Raw genomic sequence first — 23,519 nt, 5'->3', positions numbered from 1 at the left:
GAAATCCACCTGCCTCTGCCTCCCAAGTGCTGGGATTAAAGGCGTGCGCCACCACCGCCCAGCTGTTCGAATGTTTTGTTGTTCTTTGTTTGTTTGTTTGTTTGAGAAAGTCTCTTGTAGCTCAGGCTGGCTTCTAGTTCACTATGTAGCTGACCAAGGGAGGATGATGACCTTGAATTCCTAGTCTCCCTCTCTAACCTGAGTGCTGGGATGACAGGTTTGTACTGCCAAGGCTGTTTTTTTTTTGTTGTTGTTGTTGTTTTTGTATTTTTTTTTGTATTTTCGAGACAGGGTTTCTCTGTATATCCCTGGCTGTTCTGGAACTCACTCTGTAGAGCAGGCTGGCCTGGAACTCAGAAATCTGCCTGCCTCTGCCTCTGCCTCCCAAGTGCTGGGATTAAAGGCGTGTGCCACCACCGCCCAGCACCATGCCTGTTTTAAGTGATCTGGGGATGGAAGGCCTTCAGTGTGGAAAGATGTTCAACAAACTGAGCCATTACCTCATTTTATTCATTTGCTTACTTATTATGTTGTTGCTGCTGTTATTGTTATTATTTATTTATATACCTTTTTGAGACAGTGAACTCGGTATGAGAGGAAAGGCAGATGATCCAAGTGAGAAGTCAGTCAGCAGACAGTAGATAGTAGTAAGAGCGTGGCTGTCCATGTTAGTGGTACTGAGGACGGTGGGTTTGGGTTTTTTTTTTTTTGTTGTTGTTGTTTTGTCTTGTTTTGTTTTAATAACCAGCGAACTTGGTTAATTTTTACTTTGAACCCAATCGAGCTTTAACTGAATGACCTTGGACAGGTGAGTCAGCCTCTGTGACCCTCTGTATCATCTGGGAAAAAGGAAGACCGAGAGGTGACCCAGTTCAGAGCATGAGCGTGCAGCCTACTTTATGCACCGGTCTCTGAGGGGCGTCTTGAACTTTTTCCCCCCCTCGCAAGCCCCCACGCAAGACCAAGATTCGCGAGTGGAGAAAGGGAAGCCCGCGTCTGCGCCTGCGCGCGCCATGAACGCCCGGCACCGCATGCATGCGCACGCACGCACGTGGCTGTCTTCCCTCCGCGCGCCTTCTGAAGGCCAGATAATGCAGAGGACTGCATTTCCCAGAAGGCTTAGACTCGACCGGGCGGAAACGCACGTCTCGGTTGTTCTTGCTGCGCCGGCGCAGAGCCCCGCGTCCTTCTCGCAAGCGGGCACGCACGCGCGGCGCGCCCCTGGCCCCGCCCCCGGAGGCCCCGTGCGGGAGCGCGCCCGGGCGTGCGCAGGGCGGAGGCGCGGAGGCGCGGGGACGCGCAGCGACCGTTGGCGCGGAGGGAGGAGGCTCAGCGCCGCCGCCGTTGCGCAGATCCGGGCCGCGGCTGCGGGGAGGGACGAGCGGTGACCTTCCGGAGGAGCGGGGCGCAGCGGGCCGGGACGGGGCGCCATGAACAGCGCGGGCGCCGACGAAATCGGGTGAGGCTGTGGGGCCGGGCCAGGCCTGGAGCGAGGGAGGCCGGGGTGCCGGGCCGACCGGGCTGGGACTTCAGAGGAGAGCCGGGGTGCTGGGGGTCGCCCCAAAGGCAGCCCATTGGTAACTGAAGGGACCCAAGACGGTAACTCACGAGTCAGAGAAACCCTAAATGAAGGTTCACGGGTCAGGGCCATCCCATAGGATAACTCGCCGGACTGAGAGACCCCGAAATGATAGATCAGGGTTTTGAGGACCCCTAAGTGGATCCTTGAAGTCAGGAAGGTAATGTAGGATAGTTAGGGGTCCTGAGAGACCCCTCATAGATGCTAAGTACCAGAGAGATTCCAAAATTGGACCAGGGTCCTTGGGAACACTAAGTATTAGAATGGTGAAACTGAGGGATCTCCAAAGAATAGATTATAGAGCAGAGGGACCCCATAGAGTTACTCTGGGGAGTTGGATTCTGGAAGATAGATCATAGGTAATGGAAATCCTGTAAAATAGATTAATAAGGATGCTGAGAGACCCTCAAGAATACATAGGTCAGATATCCCCCCCCCCCAATAAATTAGGTTCTAGGTGCTGAGGAACACCAAAGTGTTCCTCACTGAGTGATTACAACTCAGACTGCATGGGATAACTCCGGGATCTGAGGGATACCCCAAAAGATTAGGGTGCTAGGGTTATCTACTAGAACCGCAGGGGTGAGGAGGATCACAAAGAACAGATCAGGATGTTAGGGGCTTCCTGAGTGCAGCTTGGGGTTGAGGAGTCTTCAAATGATAATTTTGGAGGTTGTGGGACTCTCCAGAGTTCAGGAGTTAGGGTAACCATCAAATCAGGAGACTGAGAGACACTAAAGGATAGTTCAGATGTTAGAGGGACCCTAAGTAGAGCCTGGGTGTCAGAGAGACCCTTCCCCAGATAAAATTCAGGGAGTTTGGGAGCACCAAGAAATTGGGGTTGGGGAGACCCCAAAAGATAATTCAAGGTGCTGAGTCCTATACAGGAGTTAGAACTCAAGAGGCCCCCAAAAGATAGCTGGGGGTTATGTATATGAGGTGGTCAGGGGCCCTTTAGAATAAGGGATTGAGGGACCCTCCCAAAGGATATACTAGCATATAGGGGGCCCCTGAAGTTGAGCTGTGAGGCCAGGGAGATACCAAAGGATAGTTCAGAGGGCTGAAGGAACTCCAAAAAAGACCCTTGCTTCAATGGGAGACCATAAGCCATAATTGTGGTTAAGGAAATAGGGTAGGGAGATCATACAGGGTGGTTCAGAAGGCTAGGGGGACCTCCAGCAGGAGTTACAGAATCGAGAAGAGCCCAGTGAATACTTGGGGGGAACCCCAAAGGATAGTTAAGGAGCTAGGGAGGCCTGGAAGGCTAATTTGGGGGCTGGGAGAATACCAGGTTGGGGCACAGGACCCAGGAATACTCTAAAAGATAATTGGCCAAACTGGAGGCCACACAAATGGAGACCCTGAGCCAGTGAGGCCTAGAAGGTAAGGAGTCCAAGAGAAACTTTTGTTTTGTTTTGTTTTAATTTTGTTGTTACTTGCTTGTAGGATAAATGAGAGTCTGGGGAGATTCCCAAGTTAGAGCTCAGGGGTCATAGAGGCATCAAGAGACAGCTCCATGAGCTTGAGATTCCAGAGTGAAGTTCAAGTGGGTAGAGGGAGACACCAGTGATAACCAGAGACTAGACTAAAGTATAGGGAGACCCCAAAGGGAAGCCTGGAGACCTAAGTGACTCCAAAGGGGGCCTTAAGGCCAGAGAGACTCCCCAAAAGGATTCTTCAGCAGGTCAGGGAGACTATAAGGGGTCTGGAAAACCTGAAAGAGGAACCCAAAAGCCAGGAAGAGCCCCGACCCCTGAAACTGCTCAACAAGCCAGGGCACCCAGAACAGAGCAAAAACTCAAGGTACTAGAGTGCTAGTGTGGAGACTCTCATATAGTAGCCCAGGGTCAGGAAAACCACAATAGCTCAGAATGTGGGGTTTGTTACAGAGTGCTAGGAGACGCAGAAGCAAGACAGAGGACCGGGGGCCACCAGAGGGAACTTTTAAGAGCTATGGAACCTGATCCTGGAGCCTGGGAGTCAGGAAGATCACAAAGGAGATCAGTGACTTTGTAGGGTCTCTGTGATATCAACCAGGGCTTGAGGGGTCTAAATAAACTTGGAATTCGAAAAGGACCTAGTCTAGGAACCTGGGGTTTTGTGGGACACTTTGGGTCTCCCCAGTAGGCCTTGAATTCCACTCCTCTGCTGTTTTGTCAGTTTTTTGACATCCTGAGTTCCCTCTTGCAGGTGCAGGAACTTGACAGGTTGGTGTACATGGCCAGGCATGTTTAGGGTTCATTTTCCTGCCTACAACTTTTACCTTGGGCTGGGAGGCAGTGAGGTTCTCACATTGTATCCTGGGATGCCCTTATTCCTCTCAGCCCTCCTCCCTGCATCATGGTTCCTTAGCGGGTGTCTCTGCCTCCGTAGGTAGGGAGAGTTTGGCTGCCGTCTGGCAGACTTCCTGAGGTGGTGGGTGAGCTGCCTAATGCCCTCAGTGCTGTGTGCCTGGCACTGAGGACCTGGGCCTAGCAGGCAGTGTGGGTAAGAGGTGTGCTTCTTGTGGATCTGTTCTATAGTCAGAGCACCTTGATGTATGAAGGGGCTGGCACCTGTGCAGTTGCTGGGTCTGTGGCATGCCCTTAGGGTCTGGAAGACCACTATGGGCCTGAAAGAGAGGTCAGAAGTTGCTGGCTTCATCATCTATTCTAGGCCTCCCAGTGACAGCATGCACCTCCTCCACATTTAATTTCGTGCCAAACCCTACTGCGCCCTTGCAGCCTCACATAAACCCACTGGGCACTAGGAGCCTGTGCCTAGACTGGACAAGACAGGAGTCTGCTCTTTAGTCCCTAGGAAACCACCCAAAGGGTGAGCTTTGTGATTTATTTTGGTTTTGAGGCAGGGTTTCTCTATGTAGCCCTAGAGTGCTTGCTCTGTAGACCATACAGGGCCTTGAATGTATACAGATCCACCTGCCCAGTTTCCCTCTGCCTCCTGAATGGTTGAATTAAAGGTGTGCCTCACTACACCCATCCTTTATTTGCAAAGGAAGTTTTGAATTGTTTAATGCTGGGAATGGACCCTAAAGTTGCAAATCTCTGAGCCTCCCAAGTGTAGCAGTTGGGTACTGAGAAAGCTAGCAGCTGTGCCCATCAGTGGAACATCTAAGGTCCCTGTTAGAGCTCCTTGCCTCTGGGGCTGTTTAGATGCTGGTAGTGGGGCCTTCTGCAGTTTCCTCTACAGCCTGCTGTCCTAGTTCAGTGACCTGTTCAGCCCAGGCAGCCACCTGTAGGTGAGTGGCTGGCTGTTGCTGCATCTGGCGGAGCCTCTCCCTTGTGCATGTGTGGCTGGGGACTTAGGTTATGGCAGGAGCTGCCCCTTTTTTCCTGAAAGTCACTGCTAGCCAGAGCCTGTGAGTGATGGGAGTATCCTCTCTAGGAGAAGGTAGATGGAAGGTAGCAGAGGGGCCGTCCTTGGAATCACCTCCAACTTGCGCTGGTCTTGTTTGGTTTGTTTTAGGTTTTTTTGTTTTGTTTTGTTTTTCTTTTCCTAAGACAGCCCTGGCTGGTCAGAAATTTGTTATGTAAACCAGGCTAGCCTTAGACTCAGAAATTCACCTGCCTCCTGAGCTCTGGGATTAAAGGTATGCTCCATTATGCCTGTGGCAGTTTCTCTGTGTGTGTGTGTGTGTGTATGTGTGTGTGTGTGTGTGTGTGTGTGCGTGCATATATATATATTTTTTTAATCTTTTTAGTTTTTTTGAGACCGTTTCACTGTATAGCCCTGGCTATTCTAGAATTCACTCTGTAGACCGAGCTGGTATTGAACATGTCCTGGAACTCACTCTGTAGACCAGGCTGACCTCAAACTCAGACATCCACCTGTCTCTGCCTCCAAAGTGCTGGGATTAAAGGCGTGTGTCACCACTGCCCGTCTGGAGTTAGTTCTTTACTTGGACACTGTCTGCCAAGGGAATCAGACTTGGTGTTAGACTGCAAGCACATTCATCTGCCAAGCTGTCTTTTTTTTTTTTTTAAGATTTATTTTATTTATTTATATATATGTACATTGTAGCGGTCTTCAGACACCCCAGAAGAGGGCGTCAGATCCCATTATAAATGGTTGTGAGCCACCACGTGGTTGTGGGGAAATGAACTCAGAACCTCTGGAAGAGCAGTTAGTGCTCTTAATCACTGAGCCATCTCACCAGCTCTGCCAAGCAATCTTGCTGGCCCTCCCCCTTCTGCCTGTGTGTGTGTGTGTGTGTGTGTGTGTGTGTGTTTTCCAGGTTGTCAGGCTTAGTGGCAAGTGCCTTGCTGAGGCATCCGGTTGGCCTGGAGGGTTGGAGTCTGGAGGGAATGTAGAAGTGGGTTCTGCTTCCTGAGTGTGGTTTTCTGCATTCTGGTGTTAAGTTAGCTAATGCAGGAGGTTCATGTGCCTGCTAGAGCTATCACAAGTGGCCTGGTGTCAGGTGTGAGGGCTGTATCTGTGAAGTCTGTACCCTGAGTATCCAGCTCATGCCCACATTGAGCAGAGGTTCCTGTGGTCCCCTGGGTGGCCCAGGCCACTTTGCTCTTCAGCTCCTTAAAGTGACTGGCCTGTGGGACAGGGTGGTGGGAAAGGTTCATCTGACAGCTGGTACACTGACTGTTGTCAGTGTCACCTAGAGAGTGAAAGGCAGGCATACCAGGTATCCTGGAAGCAAGGTCTTTCCTGGAAGGCCTAGGTTTGTGGCCGTGTGGGCTCTATGCAGACTGCTTTATGTGGATGCTGGGCATGTCAGATTGGGCTGAGTGCCTTCTGGCTGCACCGATGGCAAAAGGTGGGATGCAGTGAAAGGCCTGTGAGAGGAGGGGCCAAGCTCACCCTTCATGTATGTCCCCACTGAGCTATCTGTTCAGTATCCCTGCCCTATGAACCACCTGCCTGGCCCTGACCCCTGGAGCACCTCAGACCTCAGCCAGGCCAGCTGCAGTTGCTCCTTCTGCACAGCTTTTTGGAGGGTGCAGAGGAAGCAGGGAACCTGCTGGGAGCTGTTCACCCGTCTGGGAGTGCATAGTGAAGATACGTTCCCCTCAGCCATGGGGGTGCTTCCTTGGTGATTTTCTCTTGTGTGAGTGTGTGTGTGTGTCCTGTTGGCTGTGGTGCTGAATGATGATCCAAGGTTCCCTGTGTTCAGAAGAGCCGGGCGTGAACAGCGATGGGGTGACTGTTGTCACTTCTCTGCCAGCCATAGCAGGCTGCCTTTACTCAAGGCCTTTGCTCCCTGGCCACAGTCCAGAGGCTGTAGATGTTGTGTTGTAGGTGCCTGCTTGTGAGCTGGGCCGTGGGTTTGAGCTGCTTCCCCAAGGGCTCTTAAAGATCTGTCCCTTTCTAAAGGTACTTGTACTTAGTCATAGGGCCTCATGCTTGAGTGGCATTGGGAAAGAGAGGAACAGGACACAGGACTGGAGGCCAGGAGGCCATGGCAGGGCAGGGTGTCTCTAACACTACTGTTTGTTTCCAGGGGCTGCCATCATAGGAGCTGAGGTTGTGGTTTGGTCCGTGTGCACTAAGGATCAGCTGGGAGGGACCACCAGTGGAAGTTAGTCACTAGTAGTGAGGCCCTTTCAGTTACATCCTCATGTCACTTATATCTGTGGGGGCTTCTACAATCTGTGTCCTCATAGGTGAGTCAGCCTAGGGACAGGCAGCAGGGGTTGGGCCTCTCAGGCTCATCTCTGTGCTGCGGATTCCACCATGCCCTGCCAGAAGCCTTTGAGGGCTCTTTTCTGGCCTCTGGGCCTGAAGGGAAGTGATGGCTGTAGCTTCCGGGTTCAGCAGCAGGATGTGGGGTGCAGGAACTCAACCATGGCAGGTTGCCATAAGTGAGGAGTCCACCAGCTCCCCCTGGAGGCACCTTGATTGTTGCTGTCACCCATAGTCTGTCTTGCAGAGCTGAGTGGCTTTCTCTAGTCCCCAGTCTGCAGGTGCTGACTCCCTGCATGGCTGTGAGCTGATCAGCAGGCCCTCCTAAAGCTCTGGCTTTCATTTCTCTTTTTTACTTGATGGGCTACTTTGTCCTCACCCCAGGCTTAGAGTTTAGGTCCAGCGACAAAGGCATTGAAATCCACATCCTGGAGCCTTCCAGAACCTTTCTAAACATGGGCCTGTCTCACCTGATGGCCTCTTCTGAGCCAGGCAGAAAGCCTCTGTGCACACAGGCCAGAAGCCCTGGTTCCCTCAGAGCAGGTGGTATGCAACCTCGGTGATATCCAGTCGGGCTTCATGTGGGGTCAAGCCTGTGGTACAAGAGTGTGGATTCACTCTGCTGCCTGAAGCCAGGAGAAGAGATGGGGACCTTAACCACTCCTAGTGCCTTCTGCATGTCTATGTGCTGCTGACATAGCTGCTTTCCCTTTCTTCCTTTTCTTTTTAAAAAGCCTTTTGTGGCCTCTAGTTTCTCATTCTTCCACAGCTCCTGAGTGCTGGGTTTCTTCCATGCTTATGCCACCACACCTAGCACTTGCCCAGTGTCTGTACCTGAAACTGCACCTGGGCTCAGCGCCTGGACCCATCTGACCGGTTCCTCTTCCTGTGCCCTGTGGCCTCCTTCTTGGTTAGGAAGCCCTGCTGCCAGTGGCTGGTGTTGTCACAGAGCTTGCTGTGTTTTGGTTTCAGTGGCAATGCTGTGGCCTGAGGAGACTCGTGGCTTTATGTTAATGAGGCCAGGCCCTGAGCCACCTGTGCAGTTGCCTAGGCTGGATCATTTGCAAAGATTTGGTTTCAGGAGGCCAGTGGACTGGCATCCTTGCTGGACAGGGCACCTCTTCCACAACTGGGAAGGAAGGGACTTGTGTGGTCACCCATGCTTATCCACAGCTGGCACCTCTACTGTGGGACTTTATTGTGGGGGTCACAATAAAGAGACCACTTGAGTACTCTTGTGTCTTGAAGCTCCTGGCTCACATGTAGGGCCTAGTTACTGCATGCAAGGCAGTAATATGCCTACCTACATAGGGCCCTCTGGTTTCCAGGCTACTATGGTATAGTCGACTGCCCCTGGGTGGCAGAGGGCAGGTGTTCTAGCATTTCCTGTAAGAGGGGCAGGTTTCTTGTGTCTGGAGTTTGACGGTGGTAGCTCGAGGGACCCTTCCTGCTCAGAGATGTGCCCCAAGTATCCTACCTAGGGTTGGCAAGCAGAGCTTCAGTGTGGCAACTACAGGGGGGGCTCTCCTGCTGGGCCATGCGGTATGACCCAGAACTGGGGAAGGATTCAGTGTAGCCTGAGTGCCTTGGGCGACACAGTTAGTGCTCACTGCTGAGTCCCAAGGGCCATCTGATACAACTGATTCTCAAAGCTGGCCTTGGAGATGGTGCTGTATGGATATGGGCCCCGGGCATGACAGGGGTCACTGCCAAGACTGTCACCCACTGTTGTCCAGCAGCTTCATGGGACCATGTCCTAGGCTGGGGTTTTTTTGTTTGTTTGTTTGGTTGGTTTTGGTTTTTTGAGACACAGTTTCTCTTATAGCCCTGGCTGTCCTGGAGCTCACTCTGTAGACCAGGCTAGCCTCAAACTCAGAAATCCGCCTGTCTCTGCCTCCCAAGTGCTGGGATTAAAGGTGTACGCCACCAGCACCTAGCCTAAGCTAGGGTCTTATCTAGTTGGCTGAGCATCTCTTGGGCTTAGGCTGTACCTCCTCTCCTGGTGGTTAGGTCTCCGCAGAAGCTGCAGGGAGTGTGGCCTGTCATGGGCAGGTGGCTCTTGTCCTGGCAGTATGGCTGTGACAGGGCCATCTCTGTGGCAGCAAGGGCATATCTCTTACCTGCCATAGTATGGAAGCTGGAAGTCCTTCACTGAGTTCTGTGTGGCCCACAGGTTGACTGGCACATCCCTCTTCCTGTGGGCCTGCTGTGGGGGGGACAACCCTAAAGGGGTCAGCTGACCCTGAGCCTCTTTTCCCTACAGGAAGCTCTTTGTGGGCGGCCTGGACTGGAGTACCACGCAAGGTAGGAGCTGTGGTGTCCCAGCCATGAACAGGTTTAGCTGTGGTACCTGTGGACCTAGCCTTGTGTCCCTTGGCAGAGCTTGCTCTAAAGTCAGTATGTCCACAGTATGGTGGTGTCCTGCTTGTCCAGCCCTGCCCTTCATCACTGCAGTTAGTCCACCCTTTGTAGCACAAGACCATCCGTCCTCTTGTACCTGGGCCCTCTTCCCTCAGCAGTTAGCTGCCAAGCAGCTTGAGTGAGGCTGCTAGTGTGTGCATGTGTGTTGTCTGTGTGTGCTTGCTTACATGGTTGTGTGGGGTTTTGTGTGTGTGTGTGTGTGTGTGTGTGTGTGTGTGTGTGCTGAGGCTGTGCCTAAGCTAGGGACATGTGTGCTTTTGTTCCTGTCTCCGAGCAGAGACTCTGCGCAGCTACTTTTCCCAGTATGGTGAGGTTGTGGATTGTGTCATCATGAAAGATAAAACCACCAACCAATCTCGAGGCTTCGGATTTGTCAAGTTTAAAGACCCCAACTGTGTGGGGACAGTGCTGGCCAGCAGACCACACACCCTAGATGGCCGGAATGTAAGTGACTTCATGGGTCCTCCCATCTTTGCCCACCTGTCTGAATTAGTTGGCTATAGGGTTCAGGCTATTGAAAGCGGGTGTATTAGAGGGTAGACCCTTGAGGTGACGAGCCCTGGGATGTGATGGGTGCTTGCAACAGAGGGCAGTGCAGTGCCCTTGGCAGAGTAGCTTCCTGTTCACTTCTCTGGCTTCACATTTCCCACAGATCGACCCGAAGCCATGCACACCTCGGGGGATGCAGCCAGAGCGAACGCGGCCCAAGGAAGGCTGGGTAAGGCTGGACTGGGCTGGGTGCTCTGTCATGCTAGAGGGTGATCACCATTATCCTGCTCTGCTTGCTCACTGACATAAGGGAAATGGGATTCTGGTGGATGCTGGAGCCATTAATGCCAAGTCCCATCACCTTGGGCTGGGCACACAGTCTTCTTACTTAGCCCTTAGCAGCAGGACCCTTCCACCTGTCCAGCTGCTCTCGTGTGAGTGGAGCCAGTGTTTCCTGGGGTCATGTGCACCCCGCTCCACACCTCAGCAATCCCTGCCTGGCAGCCACATGGGCTAGCTGTGCAGGCAGAGATGGCTGTCTGGGAGGAGTCTGTGCTTCTGCTGTGAGTGGCACCTGAGGCCTCCACAGCAGCCTGTTTGTTTGGTGAGCTGGCCTCAGCCTCTCAAGTGCTGGGACGTTAGCTGTAGGCTGCCATTCCCCACTTACTTTCCAGATTTACTTGTATTTTTCTACTTGTGGGCATTTTCTTTGCATATATGTCTATGCACTGCTTGAGTGCCTGGTACCCTGGGAGCTAGAAGAGGAAGTCAGATTCCTAGAACTGAGTTGTAGCAGTTGTGATTCACCCTGTGGGTGCTCAGAATCAAATCCTGCTCCTCTGGAAGAGCAACTGGTGCTGCTGATCTGCTGAACCATGTCTCCAGCCCTTTCCTATTAAGACATTCTCTCTGACAGGTGTGCTTTGGACGCGGGCCTAGGAGCTTGTGATGGTCAAGAGCCCCACCCCGCTTTTTCATTTAGGAAAGCCAATTCCCAGAGGTTGTAGGCCTAGCACAGCAGTGTGCTTGCTGCCTTAGAGCTGTTCACACAGGCCTCAGCGGGGATGGGGGTGGGGGTGGGGAACTGCTGTCCACACCATGGCACTGGCTGGCTCACTCTGCGACTCTTCATCGTGGGCCAGCCTGCTGAGGCACACTGCACACATGAGCTCCTGCCCAGGCAAGCACAGGGTCACTAGCAGAGTGGTGTGTTCCCCTGCTCTCCAGTTGTACTGTGAAGCCCAAGCCAGCCGGGACCCAGGACCTTCCTGCCTCAGTCTCCAGATGCTAGGCCGATAGGCCTGTGTAACCACAGCCAGCTCAGAAGTTCAGTCTTGATTGTGCTATCCTCACCAGGGACAGGATTAGAGCCCAGGGCAGGAGCAGCAGGTGGGACAGGGCAAGGTCCTCCATGATTGTTCTACTGCCAGAGCATTCCCGGGTCTCCTGTCCCCAGGTTTCCACACCCAGCTGCTCTTCTTGAGACTGCCTTTGTGGTTTTTCTAACCTTGCCAAAATCTCCATCTGCACTGGGGATGTAGGTCATTGGTGTGCACTTCCTAGGATGTGGAAGGTCCCAGTTTTGTCCCAAGCACTAAAAAAATAAAAGTAAAGCCAGAAGTCCTGTCTTCACATTACAGGTTTTTCAGACGGGGTACTCTATCGCTCTGGCTGTCCTGGAACTTACTATGTAGACCATGGTAGCCTAGAACTCAGAGATCCACCTGCTTCAGACATTGCAGGCTTGTTGTCATTACAGTTCCTAAATAGTTTTCTAAATTCTGTGTATATGTTTGGTGTCTGTGGGCATGAATGTCATAGTATACATATAGACGGCAGAGGACAACTTAAGAGTTGGTTCCTCTTCCATGATGTGTATTACAGAGATCAAACTTGGGTTCAGCTTGATGGCAAGTACCTGTATCCACTGAGCCATCCTGCCAGCCCAAGAGTGCAGGCTTTCTATTGGTTTGAGACTGGCTCTCAGTGACCTCTGCAGCAGTCCTGGGTGGTAAGCACAGGCCCACAGGTACCTGCTGTAACTGTAGACCTTCCATTCTTGTGGTCCAGAGCAACATGTGTAGTGCCCCAGGAAGTGCTGCAGGCACCTGTCTCCTGGTTTCCCAGAGTAGACATGCAGTTTCGGGATGTGGTCTGCTTTTAGCTGACTCAAGTATATAAGTTGGGGTAGCAGTGGATGGAAATGGGAGCCACACACCTTAATCCTAGCACTTGGGAGGCAGAGGCAGGTGGATCTGGAGTTGAAGGTCAGGTTGGTCTGGAGAGTAGGTTTCAGGGGTAGAAGTACACGGTAAGGCTGCCTCAACAAAACAAAACAGCAGGAAAAAGCTACACAAAGGGCCAAGCCAGGGAGGGGTTGGCGTCTGCTGTCCCAGCTTTGCAGAGCCCAAGGCAACCTCTGTGAGTTGAAGGCCAGCCTGGGCTACATGGTGAGACCATCTCAGAAAGAAGTACAAAGTCACAGAAAAGGGTTTGTGGCAGCCAGACTGTGGGGCAGTAATCCCTCAGAAGTCACTGATACCACCCCCCCACTTCTTGACAGCAGAAAGGACCCAGGAGCGACAGCAGCAAATCCAACAAGATCTTTGTCGGGGGCATTCCCCACAACTGTGGCGAGACGGAGCTCAGGGAGTACTTCAAGAAGTTTGGAGTGGTGAGCTCTGCGCGCCACCATGGCCATTCCTGGCCCCATCTCCTGGCATGCCCTTAACACCTGCTTCTCCCTATCCGTGTTGCCTGGGGTTTTGAGGAGGGCAGGGCAGTGGACAGTGAAGAGCTGGTCGTGCCTGGGAGGCATGCATGCTGCCTTGTGGTGGCCAGGCAGCTGCCCCTAGTTAGACCAGGGCCTCTGAGCCCTGTGCCACCTGACACCTGGGTTTATGCCCACAGAGGATTCTGCTGTAGGAGCAGCTGGCCTGGTTCTCAGGTGTTTGCACTGGCTCACCTGGTGTCTTCAGAGGCTGGAACCCTTGGGTGTGGCCTTGCCTTTGGGACAGGATGGAACCCTTGCTCCTATGGGGATTGAGCAGCTGGGTGGGACAGACACAACAGCCTGGCTTAAATTGCTAGGCATTGCATTGGTTGTTATCAGGCATGGCAGCATCCTGGTGACCCTGGGTAGTGTATGTTCATCAGACTTCATCCCACCTGGGCATTCAGCCCCCACAGTTGCTGGTCTGCCTTAGCAAAGTTCTCCTTTAGCTGATACCCTGGGACCTCCTGGAATGGGCTGAGTGGGTCTGTGGCACCTGCCTCCACAGAGTCTGCCTCAATCATGCTTTGTCCACAGGTCACAGAGGTGGTTATGATCTATGACGCGGAGAAGCAGCGGCCTCGAGGTAAGGGCTGAGCCTGATCATCCTGACCCATGTCCTCCCCTCAGATGGCAAACTATCTCACCCTAGACAGGCCACGGTCAGATGCTACACACACTGCCATTGGGCCATGTGCCAGGCACAGTCTCTGACCTCCACTCATATCACAAGCTCTGCTCTGCTCTGCTCTTTTCCTCTCAGGACATTCTGACTCCTTCACATGAAGATGAACATAGCTTTGTTTCTACGGGTCCTCCAAAACACAAGCACCTTGCCCACATCATCCTGACTGCCCCATTCTCCATCCACTGCCCCAGCTGCCCGCAGTCAGTCCACACTGGCCCAGGAGCAGGACACAGTGTGCTCTCCAGCCCTTTTCCTTTTCTGGCTGTTGGTTACCCTCATTTTTGGTTCAGCATCTGTTTTGGACCAAAGTGCTCCACACCACAGGACCCTCACCTCACACAACCCTCCCTTCACACTCTGCATCCCTCAACACACACAGCCTTCATCCATGTGCCCCCCTGTCACCCACCAAAGGCCACTCAGGTGCTCGTGGCGCGCCACCACTCAGGAGCATAGTTTGCCATTTGAGCCTCCTCACTCGTCCAGGACGCACTGCTCACTCGTGTGGTTTAGCTGTTAAGTCTTAGTCTTAATTTATGGTAGACATACATGCTTAATGACGTACATAGTGTCATAGAATACGGTACCGTTAAGTAAGCTGTCTCCTCTCTCTGTGATTGTCTGTGATTAACGATGTCTCTCTAGATCTCTCTCCAGGTGCTAAGTTAAGTCACACAGGTACAGGCCCGCCCGCAGTCAGAGGACGGAGCGGCTTTGCTCCCGTGGGGTGTAAACGAAGTTTCAGTGTGTTTGTCCCGCTGCTGCCTCTGACACAGCGTTGTAGACAGCCTGCCCCGGCTCCTCCCCCACGACCCACGGCCTCTTGCACTGTGCCTGGACCCTGCCAGCCCGGTGGCTTCAGACACTCCCGCCGTTTGAGAGAATGTCAACTTTTCACATGTCTTCATCACTATGTTGTGTTCCAAATGCCGCCTCTGACTTTGCGAAGCCTCGGTGTGCGGGACTCTGAGGGCAGCTCCTAGGTGCTCCCGCCCACGGCTGGCACAGCTGCTGCCGCCCTCCCGCCACCCGGCCTAGCCAGGCCCAGCTAGTGTTGCTGACCCGTGCTGGAGGGGCAGCAGGAGCTGGGCCAAGAGCTTTAGGGCTGGCGTGTGGGCCTGTGTCCCCTGGGGGCTTGGAAGTGTCCCATCGGGTGGCAGATAGCAGGGGTTGGGTCAGCAGGGCCTCCCTACAGCACCTCCTGTCTTCTTGGCTTTGCTGACTCCTCGAGGGTCTTGGTGGGTCTCAGTGTTCCTTCTCCTTCCTGCTTCATGTCTGCTGACTTCGATAGCAGGCCATCTTGTCCCCCTCTTAGTCCCCAAGCACCCTGTCTGCAGTCTCCTTTATCCTTCTCTGTCCTTTGTCCCTGGTCTTGTCTCTTCAGCCTCAGCTCTGCTAGAGTTCACCTCCAGCATTCAGCATTCCATCTGGCCTCTCTCCTGCCCCGATAGCATCTGCATAGGATAGTAGGAGCCCTGGCCCCTCCTGCTCTCTCCCATCTCACCTCTGGTTCCTCAGCTGCCCTCTCTTCCTGTTTCCATCTCTTTCCTGCCCATGTCTCTTAAGGTTACTTTCCCAATTCAGCCCCAATACCCCATCTCATCAGCTTGTGGTCCTATCCCTAGGCCACTTCTTCCCAGCTTCCCTGTCACAGTGCACAGGGACCCTTGTCACACATCCTTCTGTCTACTATAAAGTTAGTTCTCTTGGCGCCCTCTGGGCCCATCTGTCTGGAGCCTCCCTCACCCTTTGTTCCCTGAGGTCTCTGGGCCCGAGTGCTGCTGCAAGACATGTTAGCGCTCAGTTTGGCCTCGGTAAAGGCCAGAGACCTTGTCCCTCCTGCCCCTAGTTGGGTGGCTGCGCTTGCCCCAGACCAACCAAACTTCGTTTATACTGCCACTTTCTTGTGTTTGGGAAATGCTAAATTTTTTTTCCTTTGAAATTTTCTTTTTTCTTTTTTTTTCTTTTTACTTTTTTCCTTTTTTTCTTTTTCCTTTTTCTTTTTCCTTTTTTTTCTTTTTTTTTTTTTTTTTTTTTTTTTTTTTTTTTTTTTTTTTTCTTTTTTTTGATGACACCATGCCTCTTGCTGTTGCTGCTGACAGCAGAATTTGACCTGCTGGAACCCGTTGTGGCCTGTATCTTTGTGTATTATTGTATTTACCTATATCGTCTGTGCATAGAGGAGTAGGACTGTTAGACATAGGACTCCGCGGGCTTAGCCAACAGTGTTGGGTAAGCCTGGCGAGGCGCAATAGGAACTGCACTCGGTACCGCCTAGAACAGCGGGGGCTGCTGTCAGCACTAGCTGCGAAGCGAATTGCAAACCCCAGGGGAGAAGCTGGGTTTCAGAAAAGCCAGAGCACACCACACACACCCCCACCTTCCAGGCACCCCTCTTCCCCACAGCTGTACTCAGCCGGGAGAAGGATGAATGTCACCCACTGTCCCCAACCTGCTGTGGGCCATAGCCCCTCTGCACACAGGCTTTGTCTGAGACCCAGCTCGACCCTGTGGCGCCCTGATACTGTTCATCATCCTGTTTTGTGTCACACGCCCTGCTACCTTGATTCACTCTTCGTCGTTGGCTAGGTTTTGGATTTATTACTTTCGAGGACGAACAATCAGTGGACCAGGCTGTCAACATGCATTTTCACGACATCATGGGCAAAAAAGTGTGTAGTTGTAGTTTTATTTTACCTTAAGACCAAGCCAAGCCTTAGGCAATGAGGGGCTTCACTGGGAAGTGGGCACTCCCAGCAGGACATCCATGGGGTGCTGCCCCTGGACAAGGGAATGGGGTAGAGGGTGGGGCCCTGGGAGGTGGGGGCCTTCAGTGAGACCCTAGTGTTGCCTCAGGCTTGGTTTCCATGACCACTCCTTCAGATGTGGCCCAGCCCCTTCTGTAACAGTGACCTTAATGTGATGAGCAGGAGCCTCCACGAGCCTGAGGTCCAGCTCCAAACTGAGAGCACTGAAACATCCTGAAGGATTGGTTTTCTATCGGGTCACTTACTGTGAAACTCCGGGACCAGCCACATGCTCTGATAGCACTTAACCACGTGCAGTCAAGTGACCTTTGGTGTTCCGTCTTCATACTGTGTTGCTGCCATAGTGGGCAGGGCAGGCCCAGGGCCTCCTGAGATTCCAGGCCTCAGCTCTCTATAGCCGCATGTGCAGAGTTCCCATTCAGACCTTCTGAAGTCCTCTCCAGCCTCCTTAGCATGCATGATTGCCCCAGCTCTGTCAGGCCTTAGCCCTGAGACTAGATCCACCTGCCACTCTTGTGGCTCCCTGTCTGTCCTGGACCCAAGTACAGAAGGACAAAGAAATCTTCGGCTCTGGGACCATGCAGCAGCCCAGGCTCAGGGCTTCTGGCTCTCTTCCTCCCAGAGACTCCAGTGAGATGGGCAGCCTTGTTCTAACACTCCCTGCAGCCCAATTTAAGCCAGCATGCAGACTGGAGAGCACAGCAGCTGGCCAGCAGTCAGAGAGTGCTGTATATAGTGTGAAGGTCCCTACTCTCAGGTCCTCTCCCCTAGAGAGCCCAGCCTGCCCATTGCTGACCTTTACTGGACATTGCAGCCTCTGGGGGACTAAGTGTCCAGAGCTGGGCCTGCATGATGATGAAACCCCAGACTGAGAAGCCACAGCCCAAGTTCCTCTAGTCTTGGGCACACACTGCTCTGTCAGCAGGACGAGGCCCCAGGGGCTTCAGGGGCTCATTACTTGGAGCTGTGTTCCTGCTTTCACCCTACCCCAGCTTACAGCATCTGCTTCCCAAGTTGCCACCATCAGACTGCTCTTGGGCACTGGCAGGGGTGGGGGTGGGGCTATGCTTCAGCTGGCAAAACACTAAGCACTCAGGCAGAGTGCTTAGTTCCTGTCCCAAGGCCCTACTAGAGTCCATGTTCTGGGCTTAACCCTGGGGACACAGGCAGCCTGGGCAGGGACTGCTGAGCAGTCAGTGTGCTCTCAAAAGAGAGTGAGGTCATACCCTGGCCTAAGTAGGCCATGCACTCCAGCTTCTGTTAGGGCCCCTGTCTGCTGTCCCCTGTCCCCTTGCTGGGCCAGGGCTGGGCTGCTGCCAAACACAGTATGAAGGTTGCTTACTGATCCCAATGTCCATTTTATTGCATGTTTGTTGACTTTTTTGTTAGCTGTATCGTAAGGCTCTTACATCCATTCCCTCTGACATGCCTTTGAGTTAACTGAGATTCTTTAAGCATTAGCCTGGGGAAGGTAAGTCTTTATCTTCCACTAGACATTTTAAATAATTGAGTCAAAGCCAGCGTGTTTCTCAGGTATGCAGGGGGGTGGTGGGTGGGCTCTTTGGGTGCAAGGAGTCTGCCTTCTCTCTAAGCGGGGTACTCCTCAGTACCCCACCTTGGCTGTCTCCCTAGGGCTCTTGGCCTTCCTGCTGCTGCTTGTAGTAGGCGGGTGGGGCACAGGGCGTCTTCCAGATGCATCTGTTGTACCTGAGAAACATTTTTTTTATAAAAAGAAATTAAAGAGCAAACTTTTTTTTTTTTTTAAGAAAGAAACTTACTGGCCTAAGTAAGCTTATCTTAAGTACTCACTTTAAGTCGTAAGGCGTTAAGTGTAGTCATAAGTCACCACGGGTGTCTGAAGGGCAGGGGTGCCACCTTGGCTTCTCCCTAAAGTGCACTCGGTTTGTTTAGGTGGAGGTTAAACGGGCTGAACCTCGGGACAGCAAAAACCAAGCACCAGGACAGCCAGGAGCCAGCCAGTGGGGCAGCCGAGTGGCGCCCAGTGCAGCCAATGGCTGGGCGGGCCAGCCCCCGCCAACGTGGCAACAAGGATATGGCCCACAAGGTAAGGCACAGGTGCGGTATTGTCCCTGCTAGCACATCCTGGAGGTGGTGGCTGCCTCCCTGTTCCCCAGTGGTGGGCAAACACCACCACAGGAACGGCTGCCTAGCAGCCAGGCTGCAGGAGGCATGTGGTATCACTTGGGCTAAATGTATCACCTACTGTACCCAGTCCCTGGCTGGCAACAGTAAACACAGGAGCTTGGCAGTGGCTGCCTAGGGGGCCCCAGTCTGCAGGTGACCCCTCCTATTCTAGAATCCCCTTTTTGACCTAAATAGAGCATGAAAGTTTGTTTCCCTCAGTGCTGGACATGAGCTGAGGTCCCAGGCTGTGCTGATGTTTACTGCTGACAGACACCACAGCTGCAGAACGAGTCCCTTCTTTCTGGAGATGGGTCTACTATGTTGCCCAGGCTAGCCTTGGACTTTCCAGTCTTTCTGCCTCAGTCTCAAAGGGCTAGGATGGCAGACCTCCATCACCCCAGTACCAAACCACTGTCCAAGGCAGTTTCCTTGCTACCGTGTGCTCTCACTCTCCTGCGGGCCCTGCAGGTGGCTGCATCCACTCTGCTGCAAATCCTGTGACAGCCTGTAGGCCTGGCTGTCACAGTGCCTGTGGGGGATGGGGGTGGGGATGGGGCGGACTTTACCCAAGAGACTGTAGCTGCCTCTAGCTGGTACAGCCTTGGCAAGGATTACAGGGTGCTGAAGGGAAGGGACCCTGTTTCTGACACAACCCCTTGCTGGGTTTTCCTTGTTGCTCAGACAAAAGCAGCTTAAGGAAGTTTGCGAAGGGTTTGAGGGCACAGGCCATCTTGGCAGAGCAGGTGCAGCAGAGAGGGGACTGTTGCTTGGGTTCTCCTTTATGGGGTTGGGAGCCCAGCTGTTGACAGCCCTTCCCTCCTTAGACCTCTTGAGAAACTTGTACATAGACCAGGAGTTCCTAGGTAACACCAAGGGAAGTCATCGACAGACTAACTGGCCCCTTTTCTTCTGTTTTCTGTCTAGGAATGTGGGTGCCAGCAGGACAGGCCATTGGTGAGTCATGTGGAAGGGGCCAAGTGCACGCCACAGGCCTGTTGCTGTGGGCACTGGGTTACTGATGATGTTGGGAGGAGACCATGGATTTGACCTGGGTCCAGGCTGTGCCACACAGTTTACTCCACCCTTACCAACTCTTTTGTTGCAGGTGGCTATGGCCCACCCCCTGCAGGCAGAGGAGCCCCGCCCCCGCCCCCGCCCTTCACTTCCTACATCGTATCCACGCCGCCTGGAGGCTTCCCCCCACCACAGGGCTTCCCACAGGGCTATGGCGCTCCACCACAGTTCAGTGAGTGCAACCCCTTTGGAACAGACCCAGTATATCAACTGTCATCTATCCGGGGCTAGCTAAGAGTTCTTGGGAGGTTATTGGATTATCACATAGGCTTGGGCTGGTGATGTCTACAGACCGTGCAGTTAGGATATGGTAAAACTCTGGGAAGGAGCTGACCCAGGATCCCCAGCCTCCACCCCACCTCAGTATTCCCAGTGGTCACGTACTGATGAGACTTGCACCCCACCCACACTGCCCAAGGAAGGCAGAACAGTGGCCTAGGTCTAGTTCACCTAGCGGTCCTAGCAGACACAGCCAGCTCAAGTGACTGACCTTTCTGAGTAGTTTGATGCTGTGTTCAGTGGCGGCTTCATACTTCTGGTACTCGGGTGGAGGCCAGGGCCTCCTGCAGCTAGACAGGCATTCAGTACATAGGTGCATCCTGGCTCTGGTAGTGGCTAGCTGTGGCTTCCAGAGATTTCACCTAGAATTCCTTGCTATATACTGGTTCTGTTCTGAGCAGCCTGTCTGAGCTGTCTCTTTGGGATAATGGCTCTGGGCAGAGTCTCAGCCTGTACAGTGTCTGGTAGGATGTGCTAGGTGGACACTGGCCCATACTCAGTTGGTAATGTGGCTAGCACCAATTGTTCATGCCCTGCTCTCCTATCCCTGCAGGTTTTGGCTATGGTCCTCCACCCCCACCCCCTGATCAGTTCGCCCCTCCAGGGGTCCCTCCTCCACCTGCCACCCCAGGGGCTGCTCCGCTGGCCTTCCCACCACCTCCGTCTCAGGCCGCCCCAGATATGAGCAAACCCCCAACAGCCCAGCCGGACTTCCCCTATGGTCAATATGGTAAGTGGCTGTGGCCAGCTGCTCCCAGAGCAGGCAGGATCAGGAGAGGCTACCAGACAGGATTCTGGGATGCTGTATCCCCATCTGGTGCCTCTGTGGGAGTGTGGGCTCCCAGGGGTCCTCTCGAATCCTTGGTCAGAGTTACTCTAGGTTCTACCTTGTTCATCCATCTTCCTGGGGAGGTCCCTATCTGGTGCAGTCATAACCTAGGCAAGCAGTCTCTCTCTCTCTCTCTCTCTCTCTCTCTCTCTCTCTCTCTCTCTCTCTCTCGTGTGTGTGTGTGTGTGTGTGTGTGTGTGTGTGTGTGTGTGTCTGGGAGAGGCGGGGGGCAGACAGACAGACACTGCTGTGTGTGTCAACTGCCTGGGAGGTTGATCTGCTCTTGCCCCTTTGGAGCCCAGTGTTGGTCAGGGATTAGGTCAGGAGAGTGGCCAAGCTCTGCACTGGCAGCTTCTTTGTGGCACCTTGCTGTGGTTGATTTAGGGCTGTTGTGGAAGGTTGCTCTCTCCTCTGCCTCTGCCTTTGCTGCAGGAACTCTCTTCTCACTGTGCGCAGTAGTGAGCCTACCCTGGATTTGAACACCATTCTCATACATGTTGGGCATGTGTCCCTCAGAGTGACATCCTGAGCCTTAACTAAAAAGAAAGAGAGAAAGGAAGAGAGAGAGAGAGACAGACAGAGAGAGAGAGAAAGAGAGAGAGAGAGAGCTTTTCCTTTATAGTTTGTGTGTACATGTATGTGCCCTGGCACGTGAGGGCAGTCCAAGGGTATCTTAGGAATTTGTTCTCTCCTGTTAAAAAAATATGTTTAAGAATGGAGCTCACACAGTCCTGCTTTGTGGCAAGCACCTTACCAGGTCTTGCAGCCCCTCCCTCCTCCTCTCTTGTTCTTTGCTCGGGTCTTACTTTATAGCACAGGTGGCCTTGAACTCAAGACAAGTCCCTGCCTCAGTGGGCTTGGCGACTTCTGTGTTTTTGTTGCTGCTGTGTTTTGTTGGTTTGGTTAGGCTTCCTTTTTGAAACAAGGTCTCAGCCATGTAGCCCTGGTTAGCCTTGAACTCACAGGCATCAACCTCTCTCTGCCTCCCAGGAGCTGGAATTGAAAGTGTGGACCTCCATACCTGGCTCCTGTTTTGTTTTGTTTAGAATGAAATTTTCTTTTTAAAAATTATTTTATTTCATGTGTACTTGGGTGAGTTCATGTGCAACACATACATGCGGGAGCCATGTGAAGCCAGAAGAAGGATCAGATCCTAAGAACTGCAGTTACAGGCAGGGGTGAGCTGCCATGTGGGTGCTGGGTCCTCTAAAGCAGCCAGTTCTCTAAATGGTGGATTGACTTTTCATGGCATTTTCAGATGTGAATATATGTGCTTGGATCCTCTTCACATAGCCTGGTCACCTGAAGTTGATATTTGGAAACTGCTGAGCGCTGCTGTCTGTGGCCATGTCTGCATGCCTGCTGCAGTAGCACTCTGAGCTGCTCGCCCTTGGGGCCTTGCTCTCCCTAGGTCTGGGCACCAAGTCCCAACAACTGCAAGCCCAAGCCAGTGGAGCCAGCATCCACGTGTGTGTCTGCTCAGGCTGGGGAGGCCTCCCAGGGTTGTTTTGCCTACTGGCTGGGCAGGCAGGAAATGGTGTCATCTGCCCTTCACAGAGCTTCACCCCAATGGAGAGATTAGCAGCAGTCATTCAGGAACACTGGCTCAGTTGAGAGGGCTATTGGGAAGTTAGACTGAACCCCAAGACTGCTTGTCCTGTTCCTGCCACAGCTGGGGCTGTGGCTTCACAGTGGGACTGAACACCCTGGAGCTCCCCAGTTCTGACTCTGTGTGTGTGTGTGTGTGTGTGTGTGTGTGTGTGTGTGTGTGTGTGAGTGTGAGTGTGAGTGATGCGTGTGTGATGCATCAGGGTAGGGTGACAGGCCACCAAGGCACCATGCTACCCACAGACCCTAAGCCTGAACAACAGCCCCTCTCCTTGGGACAAAGCCAGGGGGGATGCTCTGGCAGAACCATGGGGTGGGCCCCTCTCCCATGACCCTGAGCTAAGCAACCTTTCTCCCAGCAGGTTACGGGCAGGACTTGAGCGGCTTTGGCCAGGGCTTCTCGGACCCCAGCCAGCAGCCGCCCTCCTATGGGGGCCCCTCTGTGCCGGGATCGGGGGGTCCCCCCGCTGGTGGCAGTGGCTTCGGACGCGGGCAGAACCACAACGTGCAGGGCTTCCATCCCTACCGGCGCTAGCCCGGGGGATGGTGGCAGGGTAGGATTCGGGACTGGTGAACTCGTGACAATCACACACTTGGGACAAAATAAATGACCACTCGACCTGGGGGGGTGGGGGGCAGCGGAGGCCGCATCTGGACTAAGGTTTTAAATATATTTCTTTTCTCTGACCCATCAGCACAATAAAAACACGTCACTGGTTCAACAACAGGGTTTAAAAAACGCCTTCAGCTTTAATTCAGAATTTCAGGTTTCTTTTTCTTCTTCCTTTTTTTTTTCTTTTTTTGAGATTATTTTCTTGAGCCTTTTGTTTTACCGTATATTGTAAACTTTTATGTTAAAGAAAAAAATATACATTTACAAATTGTGAGATTTTTAAGAGAAATTTTCTACGATGTATACTGGCTTATTTTTTAATTTAAAGCAGGGTTCGGGTGCGGGAAGCGGGAGCCCTGGCTCCCACCAGCGTGGGCTGGGGTGCGGGCAGAGACTACTGCGTGCATTTGGTTTTTTGTTCATTCCTTGCTTTGAGCGGCTTGTGTGGCTGCGGGTGCCACAGGGCCCCTGGCACAGGTGGCAGTGCTGAAGTCACGGGTGGCCTGGGCCCCACACAGGTGGCAGGCAAGGCCTTGCTGGAGGCCCCTCAGTAGGGCTCAGGTTCCCATTGACCAGTTTGACCCGGTTTGAATAAAACAGCGTGTTTGGATCAGAACCC

The 23,519-nt window shown here is 53.0% G+C and overlaps 1 protein-coding gene across 6 annotated transcripts in view; it reads left to right on the top strand.

The window, feature by feature from the left end:
- The window catches only part of Dazap1 (DAZ associated protein 1), a 25,704-nt gene extending 2,187 nt beyond the window's left edge, over positions 1 to 23,517 (top strand). Inside the window, exons 1-12 of one of the 6 annotated variants that reach the window (XM_031349008.1) lie at positions 1,238 to 1,459; positions 9,477 to 9,517; positions 9,912 to 10,078; positions 10,287 to 10,352; positions 12,687 to 12,797; positions 13,434 to 13,482; positions 16,174 to 16,256; positions 18,264 to 18,417; positions 19,422 to 19,451; positions 19,603 to 19,743; positions 20,404 to 20,580; positions 22,647 to 23,517. In XM_031349008.1, the coding sequence (XP_031204868.1) occupies positions 1,431 to 1,459; positions 9,477 to 9,517; positions 9,912 to 10,078; positions 10,287 to 10,352; positions 12,687 to 12,797; positions 13,434 to 13,482; positions 16,174 to 16,256; positions 18,264 to 18,417; positions 19,422 to 19,451; positions 19,603 to 19,743; positions 20,404 to 20,580; positions 22,647 to 22,822 (1,224 nt within the window). In that variant the 5' untranslated portion in view covers positions 1,238 to 1,430 and the 3' untranslated portion in view covers positions 22,823 to 23,517. Of the gene's footprint in view, positions 1 to 1,237; positions 1,460 to 9,476; positions 9,518 to 9,911; positions 10,079 to 10,286; positions 10,353 to 12,686; positions 12,798 to 13,433; positions 13,483 to 16,173; positions 16,257 to 18,263; positions 18,418 to 19,421; positions 19,452 to 19,602; positions 19,744 to 20,403; positions 20,581 to 22,646 lie in introns of those variants that run through there. The other 5 variants (XM_031349009.1, XM_031349010.1, XM_031349011.1 and 2 more) reach the window with 5 other exon arrangements.
- The last annotated feature ends 2 nt before the right edge of the window (positions 23,518 to 23,519 follow it).

The sequence above is a fragment of the Mastomys coucha genome, unplaced genomic scaffold, assembly GCF_008632895.1.
Source record: "Mastomys coucha isolate ucsf_1 unplaced genomic scaffold, UCSF_Mcou_1 pScaffold4, whole genome shotgun sequence".
Lineage (NCBI taxonomy): Eukaryota > Metazoa > Chordata > Mammalia > Rodentia > Muridae > Mastomys > Mastomys coucha.
Note: the sequence above shows the minus strand (reverse complement) of the source record. Positions and strands in the feature narration are given on the sequence as shown.